Source organism: Gymnodraco acuticeps, unplaced genomic scaffold (assembly GCF_902827175.1).
Source record: "Gymnodraco acuticeps unplaced genomic scaffold, fGymAcu1.1, whole genome shotgun sequence".
Lineage (NCBI taxonomy): Eukaryota > Metazoa > Chordata > Actinopteri > Perciformes > Bathydraconidae > Gymnodraco > Gymnodraco acuticeps.
This window is the reverse complement of record NW_022991969.1, coordinates 102336-114922: the sequence shown is the minus strand read 5'-3', so window position 1 is coordinate 114922 and position 12587 is coordinate 102336. Positions and strand designations below refer to the sequence as shown.

At 38.9% G+C, this 12587-nt stretch overlaps 4 protein-coding genes across 4 annotated transcripts; 1 reads left to right on the top strand and 3 right to left on the bottom strand.

The window, feature by feature from the left end:
- Positions 1-225: 225 nt before the first annotated feature.
- LOC117536070 (hemoglobin subunit beta-1-like) lies at positions 226-928 on the bottom strand. Its single transcript, XM_034200808.1, is given in 4 exon segments — positions 226-445; positions 513-561; positions 563-730; positions 822-928. Coding segments are annotated over 4 exon segments (438 nt in total). The 5' UTR covers positions 914-928; the 3' UTR covers positions 226-316.
- A 1833-nt stretch (positions 929-2761) lies between these two features.
- On the bottom strand, positions 2762-3629 carry LOC117536069 (hemoglobin subunit beta). The gene is made up of 3 exons (XM_034200807.1): positions 3379-3629; positions 3070-3292; positions 2762-2987 (listed from the first exon to the last, which is right to left on the bottom strand). The coding sequence occupies exons 1-3, from the start codon at positions 3468-3470 to the stop codon at positions 2859-2861; spliced, it is 444 nt and encodes a 147-aa protein (XP_034056698.1). The 5' UTR covers positions 3471-3629; the 3' UTR covers positions 2762-2858.
- A 3524-nt stretch (positions 3630-7153) lies between these two features.
- LOC117536068 (hemoglobin subunit alpha) lies at positions 7154-8675 on the top strand. The gene is made up of 3 exons (XM_034200806.1): positions 7154-7456; positions 7888-8095; positions 8370-8675. The coding sequence occupies exons 1-3, from the start codon at positions 7362-7364 to the stop codon at positions 8496-8498; spliced, it is 432 nt and encodes a 143-aa protein (XP_034056697.1). The 5' UTR covers positions 7154-7361; the 3' UTR covers positions 8499-8675.
- Positions 8676-8689: 14 nt separating this feature from the next.
- On the bottom strand, positions 8690-11674 carry aqp8a.2 (aquaporin 8a, tandem duplicate 2). Its single transcript, XM_034200804.1, has 5 exons — positions 11418-11674; positions 11104-11230; positions 10205-10419; positions 9344-9478; positions 8690-8845 (listed from the first exon to the last, which is right to left on the bottom strand). The coding sequence occupies exons 1-5, from the start codon at positions 11672-11674 to the stop codon at positions 8800-8802; spliced, it is 780 nt and encodes a 259-aa protein (XP_034056695.1). The 3' UTR covers positions 8690-8799.
- Between the last annotated feature and the right edge of the window lie 913 nt (positions 11675-12587).

Genomic DNA, 12587 nt, shown 5'->3' with positions numbered 1-12587 from the left:
ATCTACAGGACTTTATGAAACCTGCACTCACCATGCTTAAACTCCTCGATCATGCATTTGTTTGTACTACTTTATTATTGACTCGATAGTTAGACATTAGGAGCTGCTTACATAATTATACTTTTTTAAATTTCACATCTTTAACTTGGGTTAATTCAGTGATGTCTTTATTGTAGGCAAACATTAATCTTCTTACACAAATACCGCACCTTATGTGTCTAAACATTTCTTCAGTGAGACTTTATTTTTTTATTAAGGAGAGTTCTTGACAGAAGTCAGATCTCCTTAATGGTTACCAGGAGCACAAGCTGCTGGTTTAGTGGTACTGCTTTCCCAGGGCGGACACCACGACGGCCAGGAACTTCTGGAAGGCGGCCTGTGTCTCTGCAGTGAAAGCGTTTCCCAGTTTGGCGACCACGAAGATGGTGATGCAGTCAGACAGCAACTACACCAAGAGCAAACAAACCATTAAAGAAAGTCCTTTAAAATCTGTAAGGAGTGAGAAACCTTACCTTGAAGTTGTCTGGGTCGACGTGCAGCTTCTCGGAGTGCAGGATGCTCGGCGTAGGCGGCCTCGATGTTGTCCATGTTCTTCACGCCGCGGTCCAGGCCGTGCAGCACCTTGATGCCGTGCGCTGCCACGTTGGCGTTGCCGATGATGGCCTCAGCATTGTAGAGGTTTCCAAAGCTGCCGAAGTGCCTCTGAGTCCAGGGGTAAACGATCAGACACCTGCAGGGGAGGAGGACACAGGATCGGTATGAAGCTGTATATGTCCAGGATTTTGTTTAATCTTTACTTTACAGTAAGAGAAGTAGGCTACCTGCTGAGAGCCTTGGGTCCGATGTCATCATAGTCCACGTGGGAGTAGATGCTGGTGATAATGGCGCGCTCCTGCTCGGTCCACTCAACCATGGTAGCTGTTTAATGTGTGTATAGGCTTGAAAGAAAAATAGCTTTCTTAATGCTCCTGGATCAGTGTTTATTTAAAAGTGTCCGGGCTCCCCCTCCTAAGTCAGCTGTGATAGGCTGGAGATGAAGAGGAGCAGATCAAGCGCAGTCAGGCAGTATTTATAATTCATGTTTACTGCTGTGCTATACAGTGGATGCTTTAATTTCATACTGTTTCAACCCAAATCAGTCATGTGTCATAATTTGTTAATTTATGTTTTGAATCAAATGCAATTAAATAATGTATTTGCTAAAACTAGAGCAGACAGGAGGTCGCTTTTCAAACAGTTCAACGGTTTTAATGCTGAGCTGTTTTTTGATGTACTTAAATAGCTTGCAAATATGGAGCTGTCCATGGTTCTGAGATAAACTTATAAAACATTATGATACCTTTCTTTGGTGCTGAAATAAACTAAACTAAAACAATTCAAAACTTTTAATGTAATACTTTTTCCATTCAGAACTTAAAGCCATTGTCAGGTGTCTTTTATCCAGACATAATCCAAAAATGATTATGTTAACTCAGGATAGCAAACTGCAGAAACGGGTCAAATCTGGAACAAAATGATCTACTGTGTTTTAGGAGGCCTTTCGTCATGTGATGGCATGATTTGACTTTCAAATAAACACTAAACCTCCATACAAAACATTCACAAATATTCATGCATAAATGTTACACCTTTGGACCCTGTTGTTGGGTTATGAATGAGTGAAATTGACAAGTTAATCAAAAATAAATGTTTAGCTCTTAGTTTCTTTGCAACTTAAGTTAAAAAAAAGTGGTCGCAAACTTCTAAAGTAGCTATTTGAACTGAAGATTAAGCCAAGACCTTGTTTACTTTCATAAAAGACCTACTGTACAAATGAGGCCACCTGCTGGATTTAACAAGCAGCTGCACATGTTTTCTCATGTCTAAAGATACAGAAAATTGTTCAAAATGGACTTAGAGAGTGAGTTGCATACTGTGAAGGTAAATCTGTGGTCACGGTACGGTACGGTAATCAATGAAACATTTAAAACGGAAGAAAACCTTCTCCATGTGTTCTGTCTGTGCTTTTTGAGGCAGTGGTTCTGGGTTGAAATGAGGTAAGTAAAGTCTCAGCTGGTGATAAGTTCAAGGGTCCCACGGAAACACAACACAGAAATCCACCTCAGATAACACCGAAAGGGTTACAATAAGTATTCTTTCAGTCCCTAGGAGGTCCTCAGAGTTACTCAATTTTATGTTCTGATTGTTTGATTTATTTCAATTCAAATATGTTAGATACACACTACAGTAACAGCATAATAATTTTAAAAAACATTCTTACTTTTGTTGGCTTCTCCCATGTTAACTAGCCTGGTTTTAGGTGTGAAATCACCCCATAAAGTAGAAGTGAAATTGTTATTTGTCAATGCTACAGGACTTTGTGATACATGCTGCAGGAATGAGACAAATCATGTCAGTCATGCATTGTTTTAAGTTTTCCCACGTTATCATTTACCCAATAACTTTCAACATGTTCATTTATTTTGTTATACTTTTATTTTTTTAAAGACCTTATGAGATGCTTACACGATTATAATTGTTTGAAATGTCCCACCTTTAACTTAGATGTATTGAGCCATGTCTCTTCATCTTCTAAAGAAAACATTGCCCCTCACGTTTCACAAATGAATGAACCGTCCAGTAACTCTAAACGAGGCCAAAGAATAGCCAATGTAATAACAAATCATTGAGAGTATGCCAGGCTAGGGTCACCTCAGTACCAAACCTTGGTCTATGATGGGTGCGTAATTACGCACGAAAAAATTGCGACAACAAACTAAAGAACTTTTTTCTTCAGTGAGACTTTATTTTTTTATTAAGGAGAGTTCTTGACAGAAGTCAGATCTCCTTAATGGTTACCAGGAGCACAAGCTGCTGGTTTAGTGGTACTGCTTTCCCAGGGCGGACATCACGGCGCCCAGGAACTTCTGGAAGGTGGCCTGTGTCTCTGCAGTGAAAGCGCTTCCCAGTTTGGCGGCCAAAACGATGGTGATGCAGTCAGACAGCAACTACACCAAGAGCAAACAAACCATTAAAGAAAGTCCTTTCAAATCTGTACAACCTGAGTGTGTAAGGAGTGAGAAACCTTACCTTGAAGTTGTCGGGGTCGACGTGCAGCTTCTCGGAGTGCAGGCTGCTCAGATCGGCGTAGGCGGCCTCGATGTTGTCCATTTTCTTCAGGCCGAGGTCCAGGCCGTGCAGCACCTTGATGCCGTGCTCTGCCACCTTGGCGTTGCCGATGATGGCCGCAGCATTGTAGAGGTTTCCAAAGCCACTGAAGTACCTCTGAGTCCAGGGGTAAACGATCAGACACCTGCAGGGGAAGAGGACACAGGATCAGTAAGAAGATTAGGTTGTCCAGGATTTGTTTATACTTTACATTTAGAGAAGTTTCCCGACCTGCTGAGAGCCTTGGGTCCGATGTCATCATAGTCCAAGTGGGAGAAGATGTCGGTGATAGTGGCTTTCTCGGTTTTGGTCCAGTTAACCATGGTGGCTGATGTTTAATGGGTGTTTAGGCTTGAAAGAAAACGAGCTTTCTTAATGCTCCTTAAGCTCGATCAGCGTTTATTTAAATGTCTCCGGGCTCCCCCCCCTGAGGGAGAAGTCAGTTGTGATAGGCTGGAGATGGAGAGGCAAAGATAACCCGCAGCCTCCCCTGCAGAAGCTTCTGGAATATTTTTGAACTGATAAGGATTTCGTAATAGAATGACATCGTCTTTTGAGGCACAGCTGCCTCAATATGGATAACGTGTGTCAGCCTTAAGAAACAAAAGTTAATTTGGCAATTTGTAGAAGCGGTTTGAGGCAAGTCAGAAAACTTCTGAGTGTGAAGGAAACATGTTGCAAGTTTGCTTAATTTATTTAGTCTGGAATTAATATTCTTGCACATTAAACTATTTTTTTATTTTAGTTTGATTTCCCAGTTTTCAAGATGTTCACTATATGATAATATTCCCACAGTTTGGTTCTCCTCCTTTTACCTCATTTAACCGGCAGAGTTTCAGCTCTCATGGCATTTATTGAACCAAAATGTACTTATTTTGGCTCTTATTTTATATTTCACATTTGTACAGTTTTTGAGTGTTATTTAGGGACATGATAATGAAGTCGTTATAGGTGATTATTTATTATAACACCCATGTTTCGTAAAAATGTGGTGATGTTTTGAAAGAAACTGCATGTAAACGTATTAATGGACAATGTACCTTCTGTGCAGACACACATACCAGGGTTCTTCCGGTCATTAAAAACCTGGAAAAGTCATGGAAATTCAAAATGCTAATTCCAGGAAAAGTTATGGAAAACAATATTTTTAGATTTTATCTAATCGCCGAAATAGTAATACTATAATGATAAATACTGTATCGTATAGTAATGAAACGTAAAATGGCATTTAACTGTCTAGGTATTTGAGTTGCTTTAGCGCGTAGAAGCTAGTAAGCCTACTATTTGATTTGTTTTAGATAGGCACGACATGTTTCATATGCAGACCTTATTTTCCTGTTCCATGTTAAAATAAACCATTTTCCGTGGTACCGCTGAGAAAGAGTAATTTGTTTGGTCATGGAAAATTAGGTAAAGGTCATGGAGAAGTCGTTGAAAATCATTGGTGAAAAAGTGTATGAATCCTGACACACATGCATGTTTTTACTTCAGCGACATAATCAACTGCTTAGATACAACACAGGCATTTAAAAACAAGTGCAACATCGGATAAGTTATAACCTAATTTGTGTTTATTACACTTAATTTCTAATGCCACTGAATTTGCAAAGCAGTCCAAAAGGGTTGATGTCAGAGTGTTTATCTTTGAAGGCACGCGCCTGTTATCTCCAGCAGCGCCCCCCCCTCCACCCTCTGCCACCTTGTGCCAAACTTCATATTAGTCTTGATTATAAAGGGCGTTGATGATAAAATTCCACGAGCTCCATTTCCGAGAAATAAAGTAATGGCCTCAGCAAAACAAATTATATAAATACTTTTTAAAAGGCTACATTTGAAATAAAACGAATTTTAAATCAATATATCATGTAACTTATTCATCTTTAAGCGTAATACTACAACCGCAATGACTATCTATATTTCTTTCATTTTTAGGAAGTGATTCAGTGCGGCTAGCTTTAGGAAAATGTAGTTTACGTTAGTGACAAATAAAGAACATGCATGCATTGATGTATCTGATTTGTTGAAACTGGGATGTTTGAATGAAACGTGTTCTTGCTTATTATGCAACCCAACTGTTTATAATAATAATAAAAAGAAAATGGGTACTAGTCGAGGGCCGGACTGGTTCAAAGTTTATTGCAGAACTTATTGAAATGAACTTACTGCACATATTAAACCTGGAACTAACAAAGCTTAAATTATTGCCTATAAAAACAACATTAAACATTAAATAATCAGATGCATTCATTTCTTATGGCTCTATCTGCAGAGTCATTTCTTATGAGTACATTTTTCCTCAGGCCAACAACAGCTTCAAAAAACTATTTCCCTCAAAGAACAAACCAAACATGCCCTGTTGTCGTGAGAGAGAAAGTGCAGAAGGAAACATCCATTAAACTCAGGTTGCTGCTCTGTGATGCTAGTTCAAGCAGATACTTGGCATCTCATCTTGGGTGCAAGGTCATCAATGTTTGGGCTCAGGCTCTGAGCTGAGGAGACGCTCAGGATGGAGTGAAGGTGTGCGACGTGCGTGCATATACCGACGGGCCTGATTTGGCCCCGGGGCCTTGAGTTTGACACATGTGTGTTAGAGCAGTGTTTTTCAAAGTGGGGGCCCCGACCCCCCGGGGGGCCGCCAGGGGGCGCCAGGGGGGTCACGCAAAGTTTGACGGAAAGGGGAATTTTTTTTTTTTTTAAAGTTACATTTTTTTCTTTTTTATATGTTATTAATAACTGCATATCTCTATGTGTCCTCCTTTGATGCCAATCTTTTAAGATTTTTTATTTATTAATATATTTTATTTTTATTTTTAAATCACACGACCGCCCTTCAAGCCATCAGAATCGAGCTGCCGCTACTGAGAGTGAAACTGAGTAACTGCTCAGCTTTAGGAGCAAGTGAGAGCTAGTGAATATTTCGCTCTGCAGCTGGATGAGAGCACGGATGTATCAAATATTGTTGTTTATATATATGAATATAAATATGTTTATTTTTAATATTACTGTTGAATATTATATATAATATTATTGAGACATAAGTAGCTTTCAAAAATGCAAAAAATATATGTTAATTGTTCATATTACTGTTCAAAATTATATAATATTATAAAGACAGAAATCACTTTAAAAATATGTTTACTGTTGATATTACTGTTTAATATTGTGTTAAGAATGTTTATAACAGAACACACAATGAATGTAATGAATTACAAACAAAAGATAAATACAAAAAATGTTTAGAAGAATAACTGATTATTAATTATTAATACAAATAAATAATAAGAAAATATATTAAGCTGTATGACTAATTTGTCATATTCTCCATCATAATGTACTCATCATTTATAAAAACTAATTGCAACAGGGGGGTCCCCGCCAGAGGATAATGCTATATGGGGGTCCTTGGCATGGCAACGTTTGGGAACCCCTAGAGGATCTTAATGGCCGTGAAAGTTTATCAATACATGATGTTAATAAAAGTACATGTTATTAATCCACACTGGGGTTTCCTTCTGAAGTTTTGCATTTTGTTTTTAGTTAAATTGCCCAAAACCAGAGCAAGAATGTCCCAAAACTTTGAATGATAATAGAAAAATTACTTTATTGATGGGAACTTCAACTCTCTCAGGAAATAGCCTACATAATGCACACTTTGATATCATGCTGAAAGATATGTGCCAACAAAATCCATTCACATCACACCAAGGTTTGGATGTCTTGAGCGTACTTTTTTTTTTACACGTTTATTTACGCGTAAATTAAGCATGTGCAAAAAAGAAACTGTCTTTACTGAAAAATCTTCATTTCTGATTAATATGATGTACTGTAAGAAAACAGATATCTTTGTTTTGAAATGTCACTCATATGTTGCACTTAACTTGTGGCTTGAAACGCCACACTGGTGGGAGAAGTCTCTCACTGGGGAGTAAACACTGCGACCTGAGATGCTCCTCAGAGAGAAACTCTATTCACCAGACTCTTTTGTCATTTCATGCCCACGTAAATGGTCACATATTGGTGTCAACTGATGCCCAGACTGACCAGCTGATACCGCTGTCCGGCTGGCATCAGGCCACCTGCGGGTCGATCTGTCCGGGAGGAAGGCTCCGATATGAGTCAGGCGGGGTGGGCTCAGTGTGGGTGTGACCTGATCGAAATTGCATTTAAAAAGGAACTCCAAACCCTCAGAGGTCAGGAAGAAATAAGCAAGCAAGATGAGTCTCTCCGACAAAGACAAGGCAGCAGTCAGGGCTCTGTGGAGCACGATCAGCAAGTCAAGTGATGCGATTGGAAACGATGCTCTGAGCAGGTGAGTGCATCCGGTTTATATCGGAGTTTGTTTTATTTTATATATTTTACTACGTGTTTTATTACATGTGTGATTATATAAAATACTATTAAATAGTTCTTAAATATTTCTTTTTATTCGGTGCTTGAATAATTTACTAGTGTAAATGTGGGGTCTTTAAGTGTCTTTATTTATCTTTAAAAACACAGTAATGGCATTACATTTAAGGACGCTTAAACCGTTAAATTACATTAGATGCATGGCAGCAAATACACTCTAAATGTAAGAATGATCTATTCAAATATGAATGCTATTACATTAGTGCTATATATACAGAAAAAATACCTTTAAAGTAAAAACATCATCTAGAGTTCGTGAAGTTATTTGTCATTGGTTTGCTTTACGCTCAGTGTTAAGCTCTCCACCACCTAACGCCCTCTCCACCCCCACAGGATGATCGTCGTCTATCCGCAGACCAAGATCTACTTCTCCCACTGGCCAGAGGTGATCCCCGGCTCTATTCACATTAAGGAGCATGGCAAGAAGGTGATGGGTGGAATCGAGCTGGCTGTGTCCAAGATTGACGACCTGAAAACTGGTCTGTTTGAGCTCAGCGAGCAGCACGCCTTCAAGCTGCGAGTGGACCCGGGCAACTTCAAGGTGAGACATTAACATCGTGAAAACAATGACATCATGATATAACATCTGTGCTGAGGTGATCTTTTTAACATCACTGTGAGGTTTGGATTGCTTGTCCGCGCTTTTACGCACATGTAGAGCTTACGTGTTAATTACGAATGTGTGCTGCTGTTGTATTCAGCATGATTTTCAGCGACACGGGAATTAAGTAAAAAATAACAACTCTTCTGTTACAGTGAAATTAAATGTGGTTTTATGATTTTTTTCAATTTGCTTTTCAATTGTTTCCCTGCAGATCCTGAACCACTGCATCCTGGTGGTGATCGCCACCATGTTCCCGAAGGAATTCACCCCCGAGGCCCACGTCTCCCTGGATAAATTCCTCTCTGGAGTGGCCCTGGCTCTCGCTGAGAGATACCGCTAAACTGCACGCGGAGGGAAATGTCACATGCAGGCCATCCTTTCACTCATTGTGAACAATTAGAGAATAAACTGCATGCCGCTCAAAATTGGCTTTGTGTCTTTCATGTCTTCTGAAATGTGTCTTTTAATTCATACAATACTTTATTTCTTGCAAGAGAATAAATGAAGAGAGCGTCTACATGTTTTGTTCTTTATTTCATAAAATCCACATGGTTTTCAATTCATACAGTTTGACACAAAAGGAAGGGACAGGGTTAGCAGGTTTATCATCACCTGCTGCAATACACACACAATAGATGCTGTTATGTTTTCATAACCACTCTTAATTTACTGTCACCCAGAATGAGCCTGAAACAGAAGAGAGGCACCATGAGTTATAATAATATGAATAACACACTTTATAATAACAATACAAATATAATAAAATAAATAGTCAAATGCACGAATAACTAAAGAAAATAATAATAAATAATATCAATACAAATACTAATAACAAATAATGACATTAATAATGATTTATTATTATTATAAAATAAATAAATAGTCAAAATAATAATAATAACATTTAATAATAATTATAGTTTGATTACTTATTTATTTAATAAAAATACGTTTTATTATTAAATAAATACAAACATAAATACTAAATAATAATATATAATAATTATTACATTAATATTAATAATAATGATTTTTTTTTTACAGTTACATCAGTGCTTTAACATAAAAGTAAAACTCTTTGAACACTAATCCAGCAACTAAGCAGACTTTAAAACAAAATAAACTAACTTATGAAGTATTATTTATTAATTGAATTATGTTATTGTATCAAGCCGCCTCTCTCACCTGAGCAGAGCGGCGGCCACCAGGCCTCCTCCGATGGGTCCCACCCAGTAAACCCAGTGGTAAACCCAATAGTTTGTCATCACAGCCGGACCGAACGCTCGGGCCGGGTTCAGACACGTCCCCGAAACATCGCCCCTGCAACCCACAGCACAGAAACAATATTTGTTATTAATGCCAGTTGCTTAATTTGTTCAAACCTAAACATTTCTTATGACTGTAGCAGCAGAAATTATATAACGTTTAATCACCATTGTTTAATTCATGATAATGTGGTTATCTAATATTAGTAAATACAGCCAGAGATGGAATTTCATACTTTCACCATTTGAGATGTTATGGTTGAACGGTAAGAAATATTACATTAAAAAAATTGGATAACAACAGTGGAAGCTAAATTAATTTAGCTACATTGACTTGTATTTAATTCAGATTCTGCCAGTGTAGATTCAAGTATTTTCCAATTGATTGAGAAATGTCATTATTTTAGTAATTATGTTCAAATAATAATTCAAATTTTGAATTACCCTTATTTTGAAATAACTTGTGAGGGAAATTTGTAAAAACAATACTGATTTAATTATGAAGAGAGCTCACTACCAACTTGAGTGCTTAAGAAACGTATAAATGTCAATGTCTGCCACTTTTAATAATTCAAGTATTTTCATTTTGGGGACGCTTTTATTCAGTTTGAATTAAATGCCAATTATTATCAGTGGGCTCCTCCCTGCACGCTGTAAAGTTGGATCATAAACCTAGAAAGTGGCAACCAACAAGGAGCTGATAACTGTCACGCATGAATAATTAACAGGGTGTCTCAATAAACTGCTAACACATGTTTTGGTCATCGCCCTCTTATCTCACCCTGCTAGCACGTTGATGATGACGGTGCAGCCCACCAGGAAGGGGGCCAGTGGGGTTTTGGTCTTCTGGTTGACAGCCACCAGCAGCACCACCATTGTGATCAGGCAGGTCATGGCCACCTCCCCAAAGATGGCTCCGAACAGCTGGCTCTCCGACTTCAGGATGTCAAACGCTGCTCCTGTGGCGTTGAGGTAACGGTCTGCAGGGACCATCATCTGGGAGAGAAGATTCACGATTTCTTTAGTTGGCTTTTCAGTGTGCTCAAACATGCATCCTTTCAGACAGCCTGGTCTTTTAAAAAGTGCATTCCCATGTTACATTTCCCCTTAAGCTTTTAGGGAAAACACATATGCAGTGTAATCCAAACAGGCAAGGAGTAAAATCTTTATATTAACCAGCTAAAAAGCTCCCAGCAGAAATATATGGAAGACTTTAAATGCCCAAAGTATAAAATATAAGGTAAAGTCTTGTGTGCATATCCGTGTCACAGTCCACTTTCATGACATTTTTAAGAGCCCAATATCTTAGAACATTTTACACCCACAAAAAAAACTGCATTGTCAAATAAATTGATATTAATAAGCTTAAGAAATATTCCAGCAAAAGAAATATGGAAGATTTAAGATGCCCAAAGTAGAAGAAACTAAGGGAAAGTGTTGTTTGCATAACCTGTGTCATTTCAATGAAAATGTTTCAAAGGACACGTTTTAAAGCGAACCATGAGGTTCAACAAAAAAGATCAAGTCGTTTTTGTTGTGTTTGTTTTAATCTATAAATCAATCCTTAGAAAAAAAAGCAGTTTCCTCGAAGCATTTCGGATGTAAGGGAACATCATTGTGTAGAAGACAGAGTTGTTTCAGAGTATTTCACCTTTATAAGTTGATTAACTTTCAACTGACCTTGGCCATTCCCGCTCCCAGCACTCCTCCAATCAGCTGGCTGGCCAGGTACGGCCCCACCATCATCAGCTCCATGCCTCCACACAGGTAGATGGCAATGGTGAAGGGAGGGTTGAAATGGGAGCCACTAGAGAAGGAGAAGCAGCACAGATTTTGGTGCCCATACTTCTTTGCTTTTACTTGAGTACAGAAGTTTAGTCAGTACTTCTACTTTTATCAGAAATTTTTTAAACACGAGTATCTGTACTTCTACTTGAGTAAAGGATCAGTGTACTTTTGCCATCTCTGGTTATTACTAGTCTTGACACCTTTACCTGATGTTATCCATGACCGCCACCATCACAGCCACAGCCAGTCCGTGCACGAGGGCCGGCTGCAGGCGTCCAGCCGCCGGAACGTTCTCAATGACGGACACACAGCCCACAAAAACAAAGAACATGGTCCCGATGATCTCGGCGAGGCAAGGCTGGAACAGAGTCTCGTATTTGTTTGGAGGTTTGGGCGCTGTTGGCTTCTTCCCCTTCTCCATCAGAGCGCAGTCTGTGTCCTCCATTTCCATTTTCTCTCCCATTGCTGCTCGTTGTATTTCTAAAAGACTCTTGCACCTGGCCCAGCCTGCAGACTAAGTCGAGGTGTTGGGCTTATTTATATACATCTGGCACACACTGGGATTGGGATTGAGAGAGAGAGAGAGAGAGAGAGAGAGAGAGAGAGAGAGAGAGAGAGAGAGAGAGAGAGAGAGAGAGAGAGAGAGAGAGAGAGAGAGAGAGAGAGAGAGTCCTCTCCAGTCAGACTGAGAGGCTGATACTACAGCTCAGTGAGGTAAAGGACTCTGAGTGTTTAGATAGTTCACTTTAGTCTAAGTTCAAACGGTTTGGTCACAATTTATGTAAACACATATTTCCAAGGCACTCCTTTATAATTATTGGGATAAACAGGTTTTAAATCATTCCAATGTATACTATAGGACAGTAACCAAAAATATCCTTTAAAACTGGAGAGATAAAAAAAATGCATAAATAAATAAATGTTAAGGTAAAATAAGATATGAATGAACAACACAAATAAAATAAGTTACATTCATTTGTTATTGGCTATGGTAGGTTATTGGTTATGTTCACATACTTATTTGATTACATCCACTTGTCTAAGATGACATCAGAGACTTTTGACCCAAACCCAGCTGTTGACTTGTGGATGCAAGCAGCTAATCACAGACTCAACCAGAGAGAAAGAAGTAGGCCTACATCATCAGCTACCATGTCTGACAGAGAGGAAGACAGTGAGGAGAACAGTCAGGAGGGTAGTGATGACAGCTTGTAGGATTACTGGTCGTGCTAATGTTGTCTTGTGTTCACCTCTGCATGTGTGTTCTGTGTTCACCTCTGCATGTGTGTTCAGTGCCGTGTGTCTGGCAAATAAAGTCAAGACCCCCTCAAAAGTTACAGTTTATTTCATTTTAAGGATGAGCACCAAGCAACATC